The sequence below is a fragment of the Dasypus novemcinctus genome, chromosome 5, assembly GCF_030445035.2.
Source record: "Dasypus novemcinctus isolate mDasNov1 chromosome 5, mDasNov1.1.hap2, whole genome shotgun sequence".
NCBI lineage: Eukaryota > Metazoa > Chordata > Mammalia > Cingulata > Dasypodidae > Dasypus > Dasypus novemcinctus.
In genome coordinates this window covers 7,317,529-7,341,733 of record NC_080677.1, presented here as the reverse complement: position 1 = coordinate 7,341,733, position 24,205 = coordinate 7,317,529, and the positions used below count along the sequence as shown (strand labels likewise).

At 40.3% G+C, this 24,205-nt stretch overlaps 1 protein-coding gene across 1 annotated transcript in view; it reads left to right on the top strand.

Moving 5' to 3' along the window:
- The window catches only part of ABCA13 (ATP binding cassette subfamily A member 13), a 345,366-nt gene that overhangs the window by 241,097 nt on the left and 80,064 nt on the right, over positions 1 to 24,205 (top strand). The window contains exons 40-44 of the mRNA XM_071215039.1: positions 2,114 to 2,229; positions 7,085 to 7,241; positions 13,600 to 13,853; positions 16,501 to 16,693; positions 19,693 to 19,802. Of these exons, the coding sequence (XP_071071140.1) occupies positions 2,114 to 2,229; positions 7,085 to 7,241; positions 13,600 to 13,853; positions 16,501 to 16,693; positions 19,693 to 19,802 (830 nt within the window). The remainder of the gene's footprint in view (positions 1 to 2,113; positions 2,230 to 7,084; positions 7,242 to 13,599; positions 13,854 to 16,500; positions 16,694 to 19,692; positions 19,803 to 24,205) is intronic.

Below are 24,205 nucleotides of genomic sequence, written 5' to 3'. Positions count from 1 at the left end.
CATCCACAGAAGAAAGCATCATTTGTTGGTAAAAGCGTTTCAGGTTGTCACTTTGATTATCACCTTCAATCATTTAGGGTTGCTTCATGAGGGGAAAGAGTGACAAGCCGAAGTGTGCAGATCTGGGAATTCAGAGAACTGCACAGAGCTGTAAAGTTTCTTACTGGGGAGATGAGAAAATAATCATCTTTAATATGCTTTATCTGGGAGGTGGGAAATGAGGTGATAAAAATAATTAGAAATCATCTGTCATCTGCTTGCACAAAACCAATTCCAGCCTTATCTTTGTTTCATTTGCACATACGTGTAAAAGGTATTAGCATTTGCCATTATGTGTTTGGTTCTTCAGTGGAAGTCCTCTGGATCTTTTTCTTCAGTTCCTAAAAGGACAGTAATAGATGAAGTGTTGTTTTGTTTCCCAGAAGCCAAAACACTTGTCTTGATTCAAAAAACATCTAATATGATAAAGCACTCTGTGATGGTCAATATCTACTTGCAGTATTACTTCAAGTTGTCCCTTTCCTAGGAAATTGATATTTTGTCCTTATAGATGTGATTCATCCTATTTGATAGAAGATCTTGCTTAAGTTAATAGAAGGGAGAAAGGCTCTGGCATTTACAGAGCTCCTTCAATACTCCAGGGGCTACATAGTACACATGGTCTAGCTCACTGTCTTACAGAATCTGACGTAGTAACACATTGGTCTCATGTAATGTTTATCCTTTGAGCTGGTTTATAATGTAGCTGATTTATTTTCTTTGGAACAGATGACCTGGATTTTTTAAAGTACAATTTATATGGGCCACACCTAAATTGCCTCAGCATTTTAGATGATTTAGTCTAATCAAGTTCTTCTCTATACTTTCCCTTTGCAAACTTAGGAACCATAAGGATTTCAAATCCAGTGCCTATCCCTCAAGACTTTGGTTCAATAGTTCTGGGTAGGTCTTGGAAATCTGCATTTTAGTAGCACCCTGGGCAACTAATGGATCTCAGGCAAGACTGAGGCAAGTTGGCCATTAAAGCCTTCATCTTTGAGAGTAACATGTCTAAGGTCATATTTCTAGTGAGAGGCGGGGCCCATGTATCTGGCAAACCTGACTCCGGCCTCAGTTCTGTTGCCAGGGCCACACACTGCTGCTGGCCAGTCCAGTCCCCCATGCCTGACATTTAAGGCATCTAATGGCCATTCCTGGCTTTCCCAGGGAAAACGGAAGAGGGAGACACCAAACGAGAATGAGAACTTGTGCGGGGCAGGGCACCAGGCTACCAGGGAGGATTTAGAGTTTCCAGTTTCCAAACCCGAGTCTCCCTTCTTTTCTGCAGTACTTAGTTTATCATACCTTTATCCTTCCCGTTACACATGCCCCTTCCTCAGCCCATGAGGTGTGGCCTTGGGGTTGAAGGGCAGGCTACATCCTCGCCTTCTCTGTTGATCATCGTCCCACCTTTCTGCAACCACTGCCTGCTTGTTCTTTTTAGTCATTTAACACATAGTACTGAGCATCCCTTGTGGGTCAAGGCGTGCCTGAGGTATTAGGCATAAAGCATGAATCAGGCAGAGTCTCTCTCTTCATGGAGCTTATGTTCGTATGAGAAGAAGCAGAGAACCAACACACACACAAGGAAATAAATGAAATACACAAGACAAACACATGGCTAATGAGTCCATCTATTTAGAGCATGAAAACAGGAATGGGCGGTGACTCTAACTTGGATGGTCAAAGAAAGACTCTGAGGAAGTTGCGTTTAAGCTGAGATCTGACAGGAAGGGTCAGCGGGGGGATGAGGCTAGTTGGTGTGTGGGGGCGCCTGGGGGGTGGTGGTAAGGGAGGCGGGAGTCCCGCCAGGGTCTCTGAAGGCAGCTGATAGAGTCAGTTCTTGGTTCTAAGGGTGGTGGGAAGCCGTGCTGGGCTGTAGGAACCTGGATTCCTGTACGGCCCTTCCCTAAGGAGATGGGGCGAGGGGGCTCCCCGTGGCTGATTACACTGCTCTGTAATTTCTAGTGTGCAGAATAGTTTAGACAGAGGTCAGTTCAAGGGGTAACAGTTGATGATGAACATGCTCATCTGATGCTACAGGCACCCCCTTTGTCCCTTTTTATTTCCCCAGCTCTTTTACTTGGTTTCTGTCTGCCTGTGTGTCGCCATCATCGTTGCCTTCCAGTTAACGGCTTTTACTTTCCGGGAGAACTTGGCAGCCACAGCCCTCCTGCTGGCACTTTTCGGGTATGTGACGAGAAACGCCACCGCAGAATTATGGTTTGTTTTCTGAAAGCGAAAACCCTCAGGACGGCTTTGAACCACTGTCAGCTTCATGATGTTCTCTCTTCTCGAGCAATTATGTGGCTTCGACAAGCGATGCTGAGAAAACAAGCTTGAGCACGACGGTGACAGCACCGTAGAAGCAGGCAGGGCCTCGAGGGCGTGATGAGGGTGGCACCGGCCCTGTCTCTGAAAGGCCCTGGGCTCTCCAGCAGACTCGTGCAGTTTGAAATGGATTCTCTGTTCTTCTCACTTTGACATTAATCTGGAGGCTCAAGCTCATAATCCAATTCCCTCTGAAATTGAATTTGGGGAGTTTCTCTCATGAAGCTCTATGCTTGCCGTATTATCCCCTCTCCTGTGAGATCAGTGATTTAGAAAGGTTTTGTCTCAATTTTGGCATTTTTTTTGCAGAGGAAAATTGAAAAATGAGAAGAAAGAATCCTTGCTAGGGATCCCCAAATTATTCATATCTGATATCAGGAATATATAATTATGTGCTTTATGTGTCTACCTCCAGGCTAATTATTTAAGAAATGCTTGCTAATATACTCAGTGGGGAAAACATATTAACTTATTACATATTATTACAATTCAAGGGCAATTTTTTTTAAACAAAGCTTTCTGCTTTTATTGAAGGCAAAGATAAATACAATGGTTTTTTTACACAGCTCAGAGTTATATCAGAGACCTAGGCTTATGCCCAGTATCTATTTTAGGAGACAGAATTTTACTTAAATAAGTAAAATCTTTATGAGATGAATGGATGAATAGATGGATGATAGATTTAGTTAGATAGATGAAAGATAATTAGATAGGCAAGCAGGCAGGCAGGACAGATAGACAAATGTACTTGGGAGTATTGATTTTGCCTCTCATAACTTTTGACCCTGGGAAATTCGATTACTATCTCAGCCTCAGTTTCTTCACTGTAAAATTCCTATTGTGATGCTTAATATAAAAATCCAGTACAATGCCTGGTACAGAGCTCACACAAAATTCATTTTAGCCATTATTTTCACTACTGGAATTATTTTAATATTTAGAGGATATTATGTCTCTAGGTATAAAGTATTTTTATAGTAGCCTTATTATCTAACTGAATTGGAAATTGATGAAGCCACATGTAAAGATCTGTGAATGTGTGTTCCTTGTTCTAAGAAAATAGTTTGATTTCGTTTCATTATTTCAATAGATTGGATAGTGTTTTCATGTTTCTTTATAGTGTGAGTAAAATAGGCATTGCTATAAAATTATTTTTGAACTTTTAGGAGGGCAAATTTTAAAAAGTAGACAAAAATCAAAGAAACTCTTAAATAGGTTTTTGGCAATTTTTATTAACTTGTTTGTGAGTCTCCTTAAACATCTGAATTAAGCTACTAATTCCCTCTGGAGAGATGCTTTGTGGCATATTGCAGAGCCTTTCAGTAGATTCAACAATCTCTTGAAGTACATTCATAGGTCAGCAGGGGTTATACACTTAGGCTAAGAATTCTGGGCTGAGAGGCCCTGGGAGGATCTAAAATAATTCAGACTGTGTACAGTTAGGGCTAGCTCCCGGGAAGAAGAGGCAGCGAGGCAGAGCAACGTCCCGGGGCCGGTGGAGGGACCACCCGACGCGTTCAGATTTGAAAGGCTCCTTCATTGGCACACGCTGCACACTCTGAAAGCAGCGATCTTCCCTGTTAGCTGTGGGGCAACGGGACCCCATCTAGGGAGCTGCCAAGTATGTACCCTGGCCACCGCTGAGGGATGATACTGGGGAATCGCTCCTTCTGCCCCCACAAAGACCCCCAGGCCCGGGCAGCCCAAGAGGAGGAGCTGAGCCTGGGAGTATGTCGAGCCGTTTCCCAGGGCTGCTTAGTCGATGGGAGTCGGAAGAAATAGGGGTACATGCAGAGATCTTCATTCGCGACCAAATAAAAAGGCTCAGCAACCATTTCCTTCTTTTTTCTCACTTGATCAAGGAAGATTTGACATTAAATATGAAAAGGGGAGGAATTAGCATCCTTAAAAGGAAATTAAAGCCTAAAGGTATCAGAAAGAAAGGAGAGCACAGCTGATTCAAACAAACTTTAAGACCCAGAAAAGCTCCTTATTTGGTGCTAAATTGTTATAAAGGGGAGATTACAGAATCCTGATCCAGTACTTGGGATATTATGCAGTGAAAGGGGAAACCCTCCCCTCAATTTCAGAAACTTGTTTGTGAAACTCCATAATTATTTAAGTGATATTATATTATATTTTAATAAAAGGGTGGAGATTACAAAGCCACCATCGGTTTCACCAAAACATAAATCAGGTCATATGGACTATTTAATTTCTTTCTTAAAATAAAAAGGAATAATAGAGCTACCCATATGTGGATTTCAACGAAGTATGTGAACCAAGTATTTGAAAAGGTGACTAACGAAAACCTGGTGAAGAAATCTGGACGGATGCCATAGCAGGTTGATAAACACACCCAAAGACTGTCCATTAATGTACCAATGGGAATTCTCTGGCAACATCATTTAAGACTATGGCTTTGTTTTTGTTTCTATTTTTCTTACATGATGCTTTGATGCACTGGTCAGTGATTTGGATGACACAACCCAGTGTGGAACACGTAGGTAATGAGTGCCAAGGGAAAGGTTCTGATGGTTCTCGAGTGCAGCAGAGACGAGTGCTGAGGTTTTCAGTGGTCTCTCAAGTACAGACTGGCTGTCCAGGCTTGACAGCAGGATGGCAAGGCCACTCTATTCTGAGATGCACTCCTGGATACGAAGATCCTGCTCACAGGGTGTGCTAACCCTGCTATGCTTGTACCAGGCAGGCCACACCAAATGCCATGCGGAGCTTTCCCCTATCCTCCGCAGTGCAGCATTTAACAGAGTTTCTTGGACCCCTTGCCCAGTAAAGTACATGAACAGACCTGGCCAGGTTTGGCGTTTTGCAGTGGAGGTTTAAAGGGAACACCATGGTTAACTTTGGCTGTTTGAAGCCCTGTCACTGGGAAGAGAAAGCCAGCTTGGCATATGTTAATCCAGAATACCAACTTTGTCAGCAGTTTCAAGTTAGAGAGAGATTTGATTCACTCTAAGCAATTAGAGCTGCCCAGAAATTTGGTACACAAACTGCTACTAATGCTTCCATTTCGATTTCAGAAATACTTCTAATACTATTACTTCATTTGCTTCTCAAAGCAACCAGGTGAGGGAGGGTAGGTAAACAACTTAAAGCACCAACAAGTCATGACCTACCTTTTTGGTAATTGTTTTAATTTAATTATTTGGAACAGTAACTCTGTTAGAACAATTACTTAAAAGCTTTTGCAAACATCGTTTCTTTATGCCCAAATAATGAGGCAGATTGCTCTCAAATGACGTTCCTGAAAGAATATCTGATTTTTCAAAATAGTATCACATGTATTATATGTGTTTTTTCTGAAATAGGAGAATGTCTCTATTTGATGCTGCGATTCATTCCAATATCATAGGCTTCATATGAAAAAGGACCTGCACTAAGTATGAATAGCTATCTTGAGGGCCTAGCATCTCACATTGTTTTGATGTCTCATAATTTTCAGAACTATTTAATATACTCAGAAAACCTCAGGCATTCTGAAGGCACTGGAGTATTGTGGGCTGGTCTAATACATCACGACATGACAATAGTGTCAAGTTTACCTGGAGTGTGCAGAGGACTTGCAGGGACTCCAGGGATGTAAGAGTCTCACGAAAAAGGTGGCCACTGCAAATATGTGAACTTCTCTGCTGGCATTTGCCTCTGTAATTCATAAATTGAATTATGTCAAAGTGGTACTGTGACAGAAAGTAGCTGAAGGAAGTTGGGCATGGACGGAACCTGCCTCTTTCTAGGATTATGGAGAAAGCAAGAGGAAAAATGGATGTTTTCATTGGAGGGACATTGTGGGTGCTTTCTTGGATCATGATGCTTTCTGGTACTTGCAAGGTTCAGTGGTTAGAAATGCCACTCAGTACCCAGCTGTGGGGGACAAAAAACTGAACCCCACCTTCAGGTCTCCTACTTATTAGCTGTGAAAATTTGATCCAGGTATTTTACATTAATTTTCTTGATCCCTTATGGCCCTGTTTGTAAGATGGGATCATCATTTCTACCCTCCAGTATTGTTGAAGAGTGTAGGAGGATTAGGTTAGAGAAATCTGTAGAAGCTTACAGTATAGTGCCCAAAATGTAATTTACTTCGAAAGGAAGTTTTCATTTAAAAATTTTTTTTTTTTTAATTTTTTTATTTTTTATTGACTTTGTAATAATATTACATTAAAAATATATATGTGAGGTCCCATTCAACCCCACCCCCCCACCCCCCCTCTCCCCCCCCCCAACAACACTCGTTCCCATCATCATGACACATCCATTGGATTTGGTAAGTACATCTTTGGGCACCTCTGCACCTCATATACATTGGTTCATGCCTTGTTTTTATATAGAGCTCCACAGGTTTTCGTATTCCAGATATCTTTTATTTTTGTCTATAACAAAGTAGGCTCTTTGATGAAAATCAAAGCAAAGGGCCAAGATCCAGGCCTGCTCCTCTGGGGGAGGAAAAGGTGGGAGAAGTCAACTGACTTTCCCCCGGTCCAGGCCCAGCAGGTCACATGATGCTGCGGGGTCCTCGGAAGTTCCACAATTAGTGCTTTGTCTTCAGAAAACACCGTAGGACATATCAAGTAAGGTATGGTTTTGTCCATTCTTTGAGGAAAAAGCCCTGTTCAATAAAACCTCATCTATACTTCAGTCTTTATATACTGAAATGTTACGGTAAACTCACATTATTTTTCACTCTACTTTTCAGATATGCAACTATTCCGTGGATGTATCTGCTATCCGGAATCTTCTCCAGCTCGGACGTAGCTTTCATCTCCTACATCTCCTTAAACTTCATCTTTGGCCTTTGCACCATGCTCATGACCATCATGCCTCGGTTATTGGCCATCATCTCCAAAGCTCAGGTCAGTGAACTTAAGCGTCGCCTCCCCAAAGACAAGAGAATATTTACTCATGCCCACTTCGTTGCTTTTCAGAGCGGGATTAAATGGAAATGAGCCTGTATCCACTGCCTTTAAACTCCATTGTGGGAATTTAACTCTGATTAACAAAAACAACTGTGTCTTTATAAGAGCTTGGCAAAGAATGGCAAAGAAATCGTTTCTGCTGCTCCATTAATGCGGGCAGGTGGATGGAAATGGTCACTACTGTGTACCCAGCATCTTGACAAGTAACTCCTTGCTGCTGAATTACTGAATAGACAGTTGGGTAAAGGAACGAGTGAAATGTGTTGCAATGGGAGGGGGCAGGCATTCCGTGGGGTTAAACACGACAGAGTAGGATCGGCCACCATGGCTGACCACCCACACAGATGATCAGAGGGGCTCAGCCTTCTTCTCTGGCACCAAGTGGGTTTTGCGGCTCTTGAGGTGTTGGGGCAGAGGGCTATCCCGAGAGCTGGCTGTGATTAAGGAGCTTTCTTCCCGTGGTGGAAAGGCTTCTCCTAGAGAACCTCTCTATCCAAAAGGCCATTCCCATTCTCCAGTCCCTTTTTTGGGTGTCCCCTCCAGCAGGCCTCTAGCCCACGCTTTCATCTGCTCCTGCTGGCACTCCCCTCTGACCGCCTGCCCACTTGCTCCTTTCTGCTGCCTGTCCTCACTGTGGCTGGCCTGTGTCTTGGCCCTGCCTTAGCCCATCCTCTAGGGGCTCAGCTTTCCACATGCTGCCCAGGGCGTGCCATTAGATTTTCACTCTGCTCAACTCCCTTCCTTTTCATTCGTGCTCCCCTCTTTTCATACCTCAGACCCTGCTGTTTGCATGGATTCTGACTCTTTAATAGTTACAAAGTACCTGGGATTTTGACTGTCCCATGGGTTGAGCAAATACCCAGGCAATGTATAAAGCTACTGGTTCTGAAGGCTGGGTTGCTGGTTATTTTGGATGGGACAGGGGCTGAGGCCCATTCCAGATGACTCCGTTTCACTTCTCTCTGACCAGACTTCTAGAGACTTCTACACTCTTGCCTGAGGGCTAAAGTTGGTTTTTATTAGCGTGCCTCACTTTCGTGCAGAAGCAGTAAAGTAGAAAAGCAGTCATTATATATTCAGCGAAGGAAGCCATCACTTTGGTGATTTTTGCAGATCGATTGTTGACACTAATCTATATTAATATGTCCAGCCTCTAAATAGAGAACTTGCTGAGCCATGAATTGGCTTTGGCTAGAGGAGAAAATTGAAATCAGCAGTGGTAGTTACACAGCGTTCCCTTCTCCCCCATCCGATCTCTAATAAAACAGGGACCGTTAGGGATGTCAGTCACGAACTGAGGTGAAAAGGAAAACATACTCGATCCACAGTCTCTAGGGTGAGAAACTCCAAAGTAGACACCTGCTTTGTGGGACAGAATCAAGGCAGGAAGGGCTATTTCCAAAAGGAAAAGGAGAGATGAAGAATTTTCCAGACTTCAGAAGAAACTAGCTGGAGCCTTTCTCTCCTCCGGGTGCTAATAATGTGGTAGGTGGAAAAGCCCTATTGCCTACAACTGATCAATGGCCTTGCTTTCTTGAACAAAAGCAACAGACGTAGGTAGGTAGTTTGTGGAAAAACTGGGTCAAAATCAGTTTGCTTTCGCTGGGTCTCTCTTTACCTTTGCTGACTCTTTATTTTGACATTCTTGTTTCTGAAACCCTGTGTTATTAATGGTTGACTTCAAATAGTCATTTTTAAGTTGTGGAGTTTGCAATGTGTTCTTGTAGGATCAATACTGAGAAAGAAGGCTGGAGTCTCAGTTCGGTCTTAAAAACCGTATTACCCAGTCTTAACTGTTGTGTAGACAAAGCATAGTGTTAATATGACCATTTAAATTTTGACCAAATCACAATTCATAAGCTGATTCTGAAAGAAAATGCATGTTTGTTTCTAATTCAAGGCCTAGAATATCTGTGGCTCCCATTTGGTGGGAGTCTTCTTGATGAGGTGGTGTTTATATAGGTAGAGGAAATTTATTTCAGTAATTTATTTCTCTGCACACTGATTGGACCATTTAGCCTCCACATACCCTGTTTGGATACTTATGGATGGTTATCCCCATAAGTTTGTACAGCTCCATCCCCACTCTTATGTACCAATTATCCGCTAATTCAATGTCATTGTGGGCACTTTTGTTTATATGTATGTGAAGACTGTTGTGAAGTCTTTAAAGTCAGATATAAAGTCATCACCATTTGTGTGTCATTTCCTTAATTACCAGGTCCTGAGTTTAAAGCCATTATGCTCTGTTCTTTTTATGCTATAGCTAAGAATAGAAAATCCTTTTTGTGGTACATTAATTGTTCCAGGGACATAGCTTTTTGAAAAGTGGGATTAACAAACTTCTTTAGTACTGCTTGAAATCTGTACATAGTGGCAGTCAGTCAAGACAGGCAGTAGGGAAAAATAAATGACACTTTTAGAAATTTCTTGTCTGTATGCAAAAGAAAATAAACCATAATCTAAGAATAAATGCCTGAAAACACCTCTATTGAATTTTCTATTGCCCTCAAGCCATGTTATTTAAAGCTGAATTTATGCTAGTAGAGTTATAAATTTGGATCCTAAGAGAAAAATGGACATTATCTAGTATTAAATAGATAATTGACAATTCTCTCATATTGTTCCCTAATATTTGTGCTGTGACACACACATTCTTGTGCATTATATGCACTTATTATGCCAATTTTACTCCTTTAAAAATGGTTTATTTTTAAATCAACTATTGAATTTGAACATAAGGAAAGAAAGATGCAAAGTTGTGACTTTGACTATCTAACAGTTTCCAATGCTTTGTTGGGTAGTTCTAGTCAAAATGATCTTTCTGGGTTAAATACTGTAAAGTAGTAGCACCAAGTGAAAAGGTCAGCTCCACAGATCGCCATTCCATTGCATTCTTACCAAAGGTTGTGTTGCTTGGTGGAACGATCTTAGTATTTGGATCATAAAGGCTGGGTTCAAGTCCGAGCTCTACACTCAACCTCTGAGACCATGTCCTCATTGGTAACATTTGCTTACCCTGCAGCACTTTGAAAACTGATTGAGAATGAAATGCGATAAGGTGCTTAAAGCTAGAAGCCTATGAAGACTTACGGAAAGCACCTAGTGGACACTTTATAAATGAGCATTGAATCATTTAAGTAACAAAAAAATGAAATTTAATATTAGTTAAACACTGATGGCAAAAAATATAATAAAATTTATGTGAGATGTCTAATTATTGGATATATGTAATTTAAAAATTGTGTGCAGGTGTTCAGCTTTATTTTTTGCTTTCTGCATGACTGCATTCTGTTTTATCTCTTTTTATCTCCTCTACTTTAATTTATCTTTATCCTTTCAACAACGTCTAATTCTAACATATTTGATAATGATTACATATATTTAGCATTTACTATGTGCTAAGTATGAAATAGACAGTTGACATATTATGTAAATACTCATTCACCTGGTAAAATAACTGCTAATAATATTCACTCATTTAAACACTCCCACCACCTTGTGACTGCTTGTTTTGGTTTCCTAGCAGCCAAAACAAATACCAAGCAATGCAGTGGGTTGGCTTAAACAATGGGAATTTATTGATTTACAGTTTTGAGGCTAGAAGTCCAAAATCAAGGTTTCAAAAAGGCCATACATACTTCCCCAAGACCATGTATTCTGGGGCTGGCTGATGGCAATCCTTTAACCTTGGTTTGTCTGTCATGTGCCAAGGTACACGGTGGCCTCTCCTTGCTTCTCCTTTCTCTTCTGGGTTCCACTGACTTCCAGAATCTGGCTTCTCCCTGTGGCTTTTCTTGCAGTTTGACTTTCACTCTGCTTATAAGAGCTCCAGTAATCTGGATTAAAGCCCAATGTGATATAACATCTTGAGGAGATCTTTTTTGCCATGAGTCCTTACCCACAAGAATGGATTAAGTTTAAGAATGTGTTTTCCTGAGGTACGTAAGTCCAAACCACCACTAAAATTACTTACGTCACAGGATGATAAACTGGGGTTTAGAGAACTTATTAGCAGCAGCAAGTGGTGGAGCAAAGGACTTGAATCCAAGTTTGATTTTCTGCAAAGCCCGAAGACTTAATGTTGCTTTATTCTCAAATACGTGGATAACTGAAAGAGCATTCCTTTGGATATTTTCTAAAATCCAGTGAATTAACACTAGGGCATATGATTTATAAGAAAACGTGCATGTGTCTCTCCTCCAGCAGGAACTACCCTGTTGCTTCAAGTGTTTGCTCATTTGCTCATCCAGCCTCTATTTATCAAGCATCCTCTGTATCACAAGAACCAGGTTGCAGGGGTACAGCTGTGAATGTACTCATTTACTGCCTCAGCATTTGTCATCCAGTGATGACATGAAGAGCTGGACAGTTTGACTGGAGGTGGGAAACTGATGAACGTAGGTGTCCCATGAGATCATCAGAGTAGCCCCTAACCTAGTCTCAGAGCTCTCCGAGAAGGTGAGCTCTAAGCTAATAACCTGAAGGGGAAAAGAGGGAGGTTTCACAGAGGAAAGAGTAGATGGGCAGGTCTGATAACTACAATGACCCTAGGACAGCTGGAGAGTAGAATGGAAGGGAGAGAGAGATGGTGGAATAGAAAGCTGGAGAAGTACTCGAAATACAGAAAATATCTCATGCCTGGCTAACGTGCTGGGACTTCTGAGGAAAACAGGGAGTCGCTTGGCATGGCTTTAATCAAGAATGTGAATTTCGCATTTTAGAAAAATGCCATTTGGAGACATTTTGAAGGTGACCTGGATTGGAGGCAGGGACTGGTTAGAAGGGCGTTGTAACAACCCAGGACAGAGAGTTTTATAGCTTGAACAAAGAACAGAGAAAAAGGAATTAAGAGGAGTAAATAGATTTTGAAGGTATTTTGAAGGAATAATTGTTTGATGTGGGGTGTAAAAGAGAGGAAGGAAAGAATGAACGCTCGTGCCATTCAATGAGCAGCTTCAAAATGTAGCCCCCAGTAGAGAGATTTTCTGCTGCTACTGTTATATCCCAGCACCTGAAACAGAGCATGGAGCATAGAAGAGCCTCAGAAGGTATGTGTTGACTATTTGGAAATTCAGATACGGAAGAGTTTTCATTTTGGACATGTTGAATTCAAGATGCTCATGAGGTCTGTGAAGAGATGTCCACTGAGAAGCTGGATCCACAGTCTAGTACTCAGGAAGAAAATCTGGTTTGAGAATAGAGATCGGGCAGTCGTCAGCCCAGAGAAGGCAGCAAGTGCAGTGTGAGAAACCAGTAGTCAGGGACAGAACTCTGAGGACCAATATTTTGGATACTAGACAATAAACAGGAACCCTGAGAGTCAACAGCAGTGACTGGAAAGGTTAGAGGAAAACAACTAAGGTTAAAAGCACCTGGAAAGAAAGGAGGGCTTGCTGGTGGCAAATACTTCCAAGAGATCAGTCTACAGACAGGGATAAGTGTTGGTTGCATTACTCAACAGAAGAGTTTTGGTGACCTGATGAAATTAGTTTCAGAGGAAACGGTAATGGGTTACTAAGTGTATGAAGGGTGATGATGTGAAAACAAAGAACACAGACACTTTCAAGAAGTCATGCCAGAGTGAGGTTCTGGTAGGCAGAGAAGATGTGAGCTTCAGGGAGAGTTTGCTGTTTCCCTAGGATGAGGCAGACTTGAGCATGATACAGCACTAAAGGGAAGTAGCCAGTAGAGATGATGCTGATGTAGGAGAAAGGTTGTAATTGATAGCCTGACCTTTAGAGGAAACGGGAGGCTGGGATCCAGAGCACAAGTGAAAACTCATCTTCTCCAGGAAGATGGCAGGAAAACTCCATGTAAGTGAAGTGAGTTAGCAGAAGGGAGGGGAGGACATTGAAGGAATGCCCATTTGACAGTTCCTGTTTCCTCTGCATATCAGGGGATTGAAGATTTCTGAAAGTTAGGTGATTGAGGTGATTTGAGAGGGATGGAGAAGGCTTGATATAACTGAGTGGAGACTAGGAGAGAGTAAAGACAGTGCCACAAGGAAAGTTGTAAATCCTGAGTAGTGTCAATATTAGAATTCCTGTGCTTTAAACAGCAGCAGCCGGAGGGTGATGCTTTTCATTAATTGCACACAACAAGGGCAGGGAGACAGAAGACTCTAGATGAGGTAGGAGTCAGCTAGGCTGTTCTGGGAGTGTCATTGAATGGTTGAGGTAAGCAAGACTTGGAAGATAAGATTGGCCAAGGAGAAATAGAGGTTATTGGTATGTGTTGTGAAATGGGGGATGGCTTTTCATTTGATTTCTTTTCTCTCTCTTTCTTTGTACAGAATTTACAGAACATCTATGACATTCTCAAGTGGGTCTTCACCATTTTTCCTCAATTCTGCCTGGGTCAAGGACTGATAGAACTCTGTTATAATCAGATTAAATATGACCTGACCCACAACTTTGGCGTTGATCCATATGTGAGTCCCTTCGAGATGAACTTCCTGGGCTGGATCTTCATGGAATTGGCCTTACAGGGCACCGTTCTTCTCTTCTTACGAATTCTGCTGCACTGGGACCTTCTGCGGCAGTCAAGGTGTGTCCTGCTCTGCTCATCCTTGAATGGTTCAGAATCTTTAATGATGAGAGAGAGAGAGCGCGAGAGAGCACTTCACTTTGGAAGTTTTGAAAAAAGAAATGTGGTTATAAGAGTTATGATTGTAAACTTTCTATTTTTTTCTACTGGTATCAGTCAACAACTAGGGAGAATAGTGAGATGGTTTGCCCAATTATTTGTCTCAACGTATTTTCCACTTTGAAATTGCTTGTTTTCCCTCTACTTTGTTGCCCCTAAGGTCAATTTGGCTGATACCATAACGCAATTGATTTTTGTAGCTACACGTTATTAGCTCCTGGAAGCAGGTATGTAGAGAAATTCAGTGCAGATAACCACACACTTTTTCCAAGATATCATTGTTTCTATTATATTGCTGTGTTCTTATCTTTGTTAGGTAATGATATGATAATACAGAATCCGCTTTGGGAGATATCTGGGTGCTCTGTATCAAAATGTTGTATCAAAAGGTTTTTCTTGAAATTTCTTTACAGAGAAGGTTTCCCTTGTTACCTCTGCTTTGTAAAATGAAAGTGTAAGTTAAACCATATTTTAAAATAATGCCAGGGCAAATGGTCATTATTGTTCATTGTCAATGTGAAGATTACAGAGCATGGAAATTTAATTAAATTAAATTATCTAATTTAATTATTAAATTAAATTATCTAATTTAATTTAATTTAGACAGTCTTTGTCTACTATTCCTTCATAGACAACTGTCACTCTGACCATGTAACTAAGTCCATTTGTTTATAAAAATCCAGATCACTAATCATTTCCTAAAAGTTAAAGTCCAAGACTCTGTAAGGCCCACCTCAAACCTGGCTCCGTGTAGTCAGTCAAGCCATTTGAATTCTCCCCCAGCCCCTCAAAGATGCACCTGTACCTGTGATCCGATGCTCCATCTGTATCCTCTGCCAGGACTGGCTTCTCTCACCACCAGCACTCTCCTCCTCTCTCCTTGCTGCCTGCTCGCTGGGTTTGATGCCTTCACGTCCTCCCATTACATCACATCTTTCCCTCTCACTCTCCGTGCTGTTTTATAGCACTGCCAGGCGCATCTCTTCTGCTGGGCCAGCTATTCCTGCAGGCAGGGAACGTTTTGGCTAGAAGCCAACTAACCTTATCCTTTTGGTAGTTGCATCTTGAAAGAGAATAGAAAACACCCTGCCCTCTGTGTCTGGGGAGCAGAGAGCTCCTGCCTTCCCTCTGTCTTGGCCGTCTGTCAGGGAGCAGCACCTGAGCGTGATCCTGAGGGAGCTGAGCCCCTCTCCCTTCCTCCCAAGCCACCCCACCTAGCTCAGGCCCTGTGGCCCATGGGTCTTCCTTTGCCAGAGCTACCATGCCCATGTTGGAACCACAGAATAAAAGTTAGAAGTCCAGGACATGGTTAACTGGGAAAGGGGGAGAAGCGTTGTCTGTACCTTTTCCCCCTTTATGTCAAGTAAACTTGTTACTGAGTTATACCATTCATACGATAAAAAGCGTAAAATTCAGTGAGCTTTCACAAATTGAACTTGCCCACGTGACCCCCGTCAGATGCGTACATTGGACACTAACGGCCCTCAGAAGCCCCTCCTAGGCCCTTCTAGCCCTAACCTCCCTGAAGTCAACCGCTACCCTTACTTTTCTCATGATTATTTTCCCATTCTTGTGAAAATTATATAAACGGAACCATACAATATATATTCCTGAGTATCTAGCTTCATTTCCTCATCATCGGTGCTGCCTGAGGAATAAATTATGTCTGTTAAAGAGTGATTCAAGAGTGGGAAAAAAACACAGGAAAAGGAGTTGGAGGTGCTGGGAGCAGACAGTGTTTATTTTATTTGATATTATTGTTTTAATTTTAATACGTTTCTATTTCAAAATAGTTTAAGACTCACAAGAAGTTGCAATATAGTGCAGGCAGTCCCTATGTCCCCTTCACCCAGCCTCCCCCAATGGTAATATGATAATATATTATACAACCACATTATATTGTCAAAAGCAGGGAATTGGTGCTGATATGCCACTACCCCAGCAGAATGTGCCAACATTAAAATGAAGATGTACTACAGTTGACAAAGGAATTTGAAACTTTTTGGAAAGTTGAAATGCATGGATTGAAAATCATGAGGAAGATTGCAAAATGAGCAGCTCAGATTTAGAGTAAATAAATTAGTTGAAAATGAAATTTGTATCCCTCTGGCAAATATTTATTGAATCCGTCCGATGTGTCAGGCACCGTGCAGAGTGCTTGGCATGCAATCCCTTATACAATCCAACATATACTACATTATGATAATAATGTCATATTTTATATACAATATACTTTATTAAATGACCTGTTTAATTGCTTTGCTGAAAACGTGTAGACAAGGTGATTCCTTACGGTAATATTGATAGCTCTTGAAAAGTAGCTCCAGTGTAGTGTCAACCCATTTCTGTGCCCACTTGGCAAATGTATGTGTCCTTTGTATTAGCTGGTAAGTAGCAACCGAGGTGGCAAAACTGGGATATGTGGAAAACTGATACTGCAGAGATCCAAAGACCATTCTTTATTTTGACAGATCTCCGACTTTTCTATCTTTGTAAACTATACCATATAATTCCCAGGAGTAAATTAACTCTGACTTTATGCTTCCAGGAGTCACTCTGTCCCCAGAGACACAATCAAATCTTCTAAGGATATAGATGTTGAAAAAGAGCAAGTGAGGGTGTTTGAAGGAAGAACAGAAGGAGACATTCTTGTGTTACACAACCTTAGTAAAAGTTATCCAAGCCTTTTCAAGAAGACCACCGCTGTGCAAGAAATTAGTGTGGGCATACCAAAAGGAGAGGTAAAGACACTTTGTGTTTAACCCTTTAGGCTGCAAACCTGTGTAATTCTAATTGTTTATCATCTTGTGTTATTTTTGGAATATCTGAAATCAGAGCTATAAGGAGCCTGCAAGTTTCAGTAAAATCAGTAGAAGCAGAACATGACTAGAGGGTCTCTTGGCTTTTTCCACTGTGAAAGCATTGCTGATTAATCCATAGGGGATATTCTGTTTATAATTCTTATAACTTCAAGTGATTGGGGAGTGGTAATTTTACTTTGGGATATGAGATCACTTTTTCTTTACTGGGAATATTTCGTGACTCCAGTCAATTAAGGAAACCCCTTTTAACTCTTGCTAGGATCAGTATTCTTTAAGTGGCCAGTTAGATCCATGTAATAAAAGGTGGAAAGACAAACAAAAGGTAAAGAAAACTCATACCTTAGAAATAGCTCACAAATCTTCCTATGCATATGGCATTAATTCAGGTAGAAATGTTTAATCAGAACTGACAGAAGCCATATAAAATGTTCTTGATTTGTGCTTAATGCATAAAAGGAAAATCAGTTCCGGAAATGATTGCCTTTAATTAAGTGTTAAAAATAAAAGAGCACTTTGCATTTGCATTGTTCCAAACCCCTGAGAAATTCGAAGTAGGTTTATGGCACTATCTGATTAGCATGCCCTACTTGGGAGGGGAGAGTTGGCCTTTCAGATATGAGTAGAGAGAAGCCAAGTGAGCAATCCAAACAACCCACCAGCAGCCTTAGCATCTGGACCATGGCTTGTACCATAGGACAGAATGTTAAGGAAGGACTTTGATTTTTGTTGTTGTTGTTTATAACTGCTCTAAGAGGTAGGTATCTTATTCAACTACCTTTATCCTTGCTTTAAAAATGGATAGTAGTTTTGCTTCTGAGGGTTAAGAAAAAAAACTTGGAAATCCTCAAAAGTAAGCTGTTCCAGGTATCTGAAATGATTCCAACATGCCATTTAAATTTGGGTCCTTCCTGTAAGCTTTTATGAGCATCACAACTTAATTACTGAGACTATAAATTTCTGTGCAAGGGCCTGTGGAAGATACAGAGATGGCTAATAAATGTCCCTCACACTCTAGGAAATAATTATTGAGTAAGAAATAAAAGATCGTAAGCATATATACAAGCATTGTCTCAAGGATGGACAAGACTGGAAGGCAAATGAGTGGTTTTGTGCTATAAGATCTAGAGAAGGACAGATGGCAGCAGTGGGCTGGAATGGGTTGGGAGAGCTCTTTGAGAAGGCTGGGTTTTGATCAAGCCTTGGAGGATAGGTATAGTTTGGGGAGGGTGATGGCACTGCCCTTGGGGCAGCCCATTCAAGCATGGTCCGGCCAACTTCAGGGACATGTCACAGGTTAGGGATGGAACAAGACGGCTCATTTTCCAGAGGATAGGAGTGAGCCAGTTGAATTAGGAGTAGCATGGTAATGGAATAGTGCAGTTCAGGGAAGCAGCTGGCTTCCAGAGGTACCAAATAAGGTATGTGATGTTTCAGAGGGATATTGCTTAGGTAACAGGAAGTCCAGAAGCAATCAGTTTTCTAGGATTCGAGGAGCCAGGAAGCCAGTTTTAGCAGCAGAGTCAATAATAGCAGGACCTCTCAGCAAACTGTAGCTATCAGGAATCAAGTAACTTGGAAGGAGACTGGCAGGAATCACAGTCAGTGTCTATGGTAGAATTCCAGACAAAGGATATACTGAGATATAAAATAGAGACTAGATCTATGTACGTAAGTAAGAAGGTCATTTTGAACATGGACTGTAAGACAGAATTGAACCAAGAAATAAAGTGACTTAATGCTGAGTGTCAAAGTATTGCCATTAAGTAAATTAAGTAAATTCAGGACTAACTTAGACACTGGGGTAGGACTGAATTTACAGGTGATAATCAAACAGGCTTTTCCATGGAAAAAACAAAGTATACTAGAAGACTGGGAACCTGGTTGGAATGTCAATTGATGGCAATAGGTAGATAAGTAGGTATATAGATGGAAGGAAGGGAGGAAGGAAGGAAGGGAGGAAGGAAAAAGGAAGGAAGGAAGGAAGGAAGGAAGGAAGGAAGAGGGGAGCGAGAGAGGGAGGGAGGGAGAGAGAAAGAGAAAAGAAAAAGAAACAAGAAAGAAAGAAGAAAGAAAGAAAGAAAGAAACAAGAAAGAAAGAAGAAAGAAAGAAAGAAAGAAAGAAAGAAAGAAAGAAAGAAAGAAAGAAAGAAAGAAAGAAAGAAAGAAAGTAAGCAAGCATGGGGTATAAGTAGGGTGGAAATAGTATATTTTAGCAAGTACTTTAAAAATATACAGCAATGAACAATGAACTAATAGCAGGAAAATACTAATGATTATGTTGACATGACTTGCAGAAAATATACTCCTCAAAGAAGCATAACGAGCAGTTTCCTTTAGAATGGTCCCACATACTACAGAAAATCTATGCATAGTTTGGGGTAGTTGGCATTTACTTATCATCCTCTTGAGTTTTCCACACATGGGTTTCCTTTTCCATAAATTAATGCACAAATTCTTCTATGATGATTTTGAAAATACTTTGTAAACCATATATACTTTATACAATGATATGATTTTAAACGTCTACGGATATAACATCAATAACTCAAAGTTGGTTGAAAGCAAACCCTGTTTGTAATGTAATTTTAAAAAATATTTTATTACTATTATTATTTTTTATTTTTATTTATCCCCCCCTCCCCTTGCCTCTTGCCTGCTGTCTGCTCTCTGTTTCCATTCTCTGTGCGTTCTTCTGTGTCTGCTTGTCTCCCTTTGTTTTCGTCATCTTGCTGCACCAGCTCTCTGTGGGCGCAGGCCGTCAGCTCTCCGCGGGCATGGGCCAGCTTGCCTTCACAAGGAGGCCCTGGGACGTGAACTCAGGGCCTCCCATATGGTAGATGGGAGCCCAATCATTTGAGGCACAGCCGCTTCCCTGTAATATAATTCTAATTCCATGTTCACCTGTTCTCTCCTCTCAGTGCTTTGGGCTTCTAGGAGTGAATGGAGCTGGGAAGAGCACCACCTTCAAGATGCTGACGGGCGACATCCCTCCAACTTCAGGCCATGCTGTCATCAGGATCCCCACAGGGTAAACTCCAGATTTAATCAATTTTGGAGCCTAAAGAGATAATAATTAAACCCAGAGAACTCAGCATCCCTTCAGACATGTAGACTAAAGTCTAAGACAATCACTTACTCCAATCTACCTTCTGATTACCACTTCCCAGAAGAGGGAAAGGAGCTTCCAAATAGAGATCAATTGAGCTCAGTGTTTCAAGCCAGAACACGGTCCTGGAGGTCTGGAGGTACTAGGTACGAGCAGCCAAGGGCAGAGCTCAGACGAGGCCCCAGCGCTGGTTTAAAGATGACCTTTCATAGTTCGGGAAGGGCCAGGTGCTGGTTCTTCTGGCTTCACCTCTGGATTAAGCTTCAGATGTCCCCACCAGTATTAAAGGGGCCAGGTGGTTTCCTTCTTTTTTGCCATGTGGACCTTTTCTTTCAGATATTGATTACTACTTTGGTCTGGGTTCAGTGTACATATTCAAAACCCAGAGTGATGATAGGAGATGATGAGCATTGGGGAAGACATTTGTTCCACTTGCTCCAAATATGGCAGAAGGCTGTGCCCACCGTGCACACCCGGAGGCGGCCTGAGGTCAGCGGGTCCCGTACGCACTCTGCAGGCAACCAGTGCTGAAAGGCGCTTCCTGATTATTCCATGGCCCACATTAACGCAGCCCTTCTTGCTTGTTCCACATGTCACCCTCTTGAACTCCTTCTAAACGGCAATGCTTACTTAGGCACGTTTGCTCTAGGGAACTGGTGCTCTCACACCTCTTTTGGCACATGTGCAGTCTTCCACTTGGCAACCATAGCTTTACTTTTCTCCCTCCTCTGAAGGACTCTTAGTCTTTCCTTCCTCCCTCCCGCCTTTTCCTTCCTTCCTCCTTCCCTCTCTCCCTGCCCCCCACATCCCTCTCTTTTTCCTTTCCATTTTTCTCTGTCTTCTACGAAGAAGAGACTCTCTCTTTTAAAACTCCGTGGACCTAGATTTGCTACATTATGGTCGGTCTACTAAGGCTGCTCTTAATTTCATTACAGCTGTTTTCTAGACACCCCATCTCCATACACCACCCTTGTGCAATCCCATATCCCATTCTAGATCCCAACACTTGAACTCTTTTCAACACTGCCATAAAGCTCGTGGCATTTATCTTTTGTTTTTCCTACTACTGCAAGCTTATTTGAACTTGTTGATAAATTTTAAACTTCTGTAATTTATATTGAAAGCCAGGTGGCTTTATACTGAAAGCTTGCTCTGCCTTCTCTGAAGGTCAAAATACAAAGAGCTCCAAGTTTTCAATACCTAAGTTTCATAGACTTTCTACTGGGGACCATAGAATCATTTCTTAATAGACTTAATAGACACTTGTTTTAGACTTTTATGTAGGGGCTCAAATTTAGTATTTGATAAAAAATGTTTAAAAATATCACCATCCCTTATTAATTAGCTCTTTCTTTCAATCAACAAATATTTATTATCCATCTATGATATATTAGGCATCAAAGGAACAAAAATTTTTCACTTAAACCTAAAACCCAATGCTAATATTTGTGTATCTCTTACCAGTCTTTTTCCAATGCACAAGTATAATTTAAATATACATAGATTTCTGGGTGTATACATCTAATTTTATCTATTATTTGTGCATACATGTGTATGTATGTGATTAAGCACGGATGTTTGTGTGTGGAGAGAGATGTGTTTTTCAATGTCAGATAACATTGAAAAGATTGTTTTATATATATTTATGCTTGTTATTCCACAAACATTTTCATAGTCCTTTTTGATTATTATTAAAAGATTTGCTATTTTTGCAATTATAATGGGTATAAAATCTCATTTTAAAATCATTTGCACTTCCCTGATTACCCATGAACTTGAATGCTTTTCCCTTCTCTTTTGGTTACATGGATTTCCTTTCTGCTATTGTCTTGTTCGTTGTCCTTTTTTCTCTAAGATTGCCTGTCTTTTTCTTACTCAGTGTAGGAGTGCTTTATACATTTTCCTGGAAACTGATCCTTTTGTGTGTTTTGTATGTTTTAAGCGTTCTCTTTCAACTAATCTTGTGTATTAATTTTGTTTTAAAGGTTTGAGTAGATAGGAATTCTCGGTTTCAATTAATTTTATCCATTTTTTCCCTTCGTGATATTTTGCTTTTTGAATCTTTCTGAAGTCATAGAGCTGTTCTCTATATTCTAATTTTAACTTTTAAAATTAAACTCAAATTTTTAATTTTTTAAGTTTATATTTGAGTGCATTGTGTAGTAGAAATATTATTTGATTTTTTTCTCTTAAGAATTCCAATTTACCTAATACCATTTCTCAATATAGTATCTTCCCCATTAATTGGAAGTGCTTCCTCTATTATGTAACAAATTCTCATATATGTTAGGGATTCTGCCCCAAATTCTCTTGATTAATGATGCATTCTTATATCTTTCTAGTTCATTTTCAGAATTGTTTGGACAATTTGGGGCCTTTATTATTACATATCAATTTTAAAATCATTTTATCAATCTCCCTTAAAAAGTCACAATATTCAAATTTTTATTAGAATAGTTTCAACTTTGCACTATAGGTTTGATGTCCTTGTGATATTTTTTGTCTGGTCTTTGATTGTTTTGTACATTGCCATTTATGCAGACCAATTAAAAAATTATTTAACTATGTTTGAATAAATTTCTAAATAAAGTCTCTGCATATCTTTATTATTCAGATGAATTTGTCTTCAGTGGGACAAATTTATTTCTAATAGCTTAATTTCATATCATTCTGATAGGATTAAAACACATCACAAAGATTTTTACCATGGGTTACTTTTTGGATTTCCCTCTCCTACCCTCTCCCTGCTTTCTCTAGTCCAGTTTCCTCATCCATACACCACCATCAGTAGTAACTCAAATGCCTGAATGCAAATTTAACGATATGCCATATTAAAGTCAGGTGGTCCTCTAATAGGCATGTAGTTGACCTTTAAGAAAAAAAATCCCTTTCCTAACTTAAATGAAGACAATTGGAAATGTGAAAGCATTATTTGTCTGACCCCAGATGCTACCTGTTTAATCAGTGGGTTTTCTAGATCGCCTTTTACTGATATAACTGCTGTTGTCTGTGAGCCAAGAATGCAATTTCATTTTGGTTAGTCTATCTCAATAGGGGACAACCCAACATTAGAGGGTGCTAATTATGTTTAAGAACAGAAAATAGAGAGGATTTATTAGCTGAGTGAGTGAGGTTTATATGTGTAAAGAGAGTTGTCTATAATATTTAACATTCTGAAAGGGAACCATGATGTATGGAATTGAAGCTTTCTCCACTATTATGTTGTTGATTTTTCCCTGCAGACGTAGAAGGCAGAAATAAAGTGTTCCTGATATTTGTGGTAGTCTTTTCTTTTTTTCTGCCGTATCTAGGTTTTCTTTTACAAAGTTCCTATGGACAAAAGAATCAGAGTTTCAAAATGAAACAAAAATACGTGGCTTATTTTCTTCATCCCTAGAAGATTGGCTCTCTCCTTCGTAGTTCCATTCCATCATTTGTAAGAGAATTGGAAACTGAAATTCAAATCGCTGTTCTTGAAAGTAAGAATAAATTTATATCCCCATGATGGTCTGCAAGTCCCTTATTATGCTACATATCTGTGTAATTAGTTTAATTATAACTAAAGCACACTTGCATTAATTATATTTTTAACCTTGATTATTTGTAATGTTAATTGAGCATTGGTATTCAAAGAATTAAATAGGTAATTAGAAACACAATGGGATTTTTAACTACTTGGAGTGTTACAATGTACCCTTCTGCCCATGAAGCTAATAATTTTCTGCTCCCAAATTGAAATATATGCATTGAGTCACTCAGGATATTAAGGTTTATTCTGTCTCTCCTTTGAGGTTATATTATCAGGAACAATGTATTTTATTTTATTTTATTTTATTTTACTGCGTAATTTATTAATTTTCGTGAATGTTTAAGCACAACCTCATACTTGAGAATAAGCTAGGTGCCTAGAGAACTTAATTCAAGATTGACGAGTGAAATTTGGTTTAAAGTACACCATGGGCTCCTGACACAGTTATAGTGGTCCCAGGTTTAAGTTGTAGGCCCCAAATCACATACATTTTTATCTGGGCAGCACAGTATTTAAACTTTTAAATTTGCTTGCCCTTGCTTAGAACATATAGTCCCAGTTTCCCACAGTTCCCATCACTCCACATTGCTGTGTTAAGGGAACTGCCAGGTGTGTCAGTTGACTGCTTGGATCCTGAAAACACCTGAGGCTGCAGCCCCTGCACAAAATAAAGTCTAAGGAGAATAGTCGTAATTTATTGTGACTCTACTATGTACCAAGCATTATTTTAGCACCTTCATATTCTTTTTTTAAAGATTTTATTTATTTCTCTCCCCTGTTCCTGCCATTGTCTGCT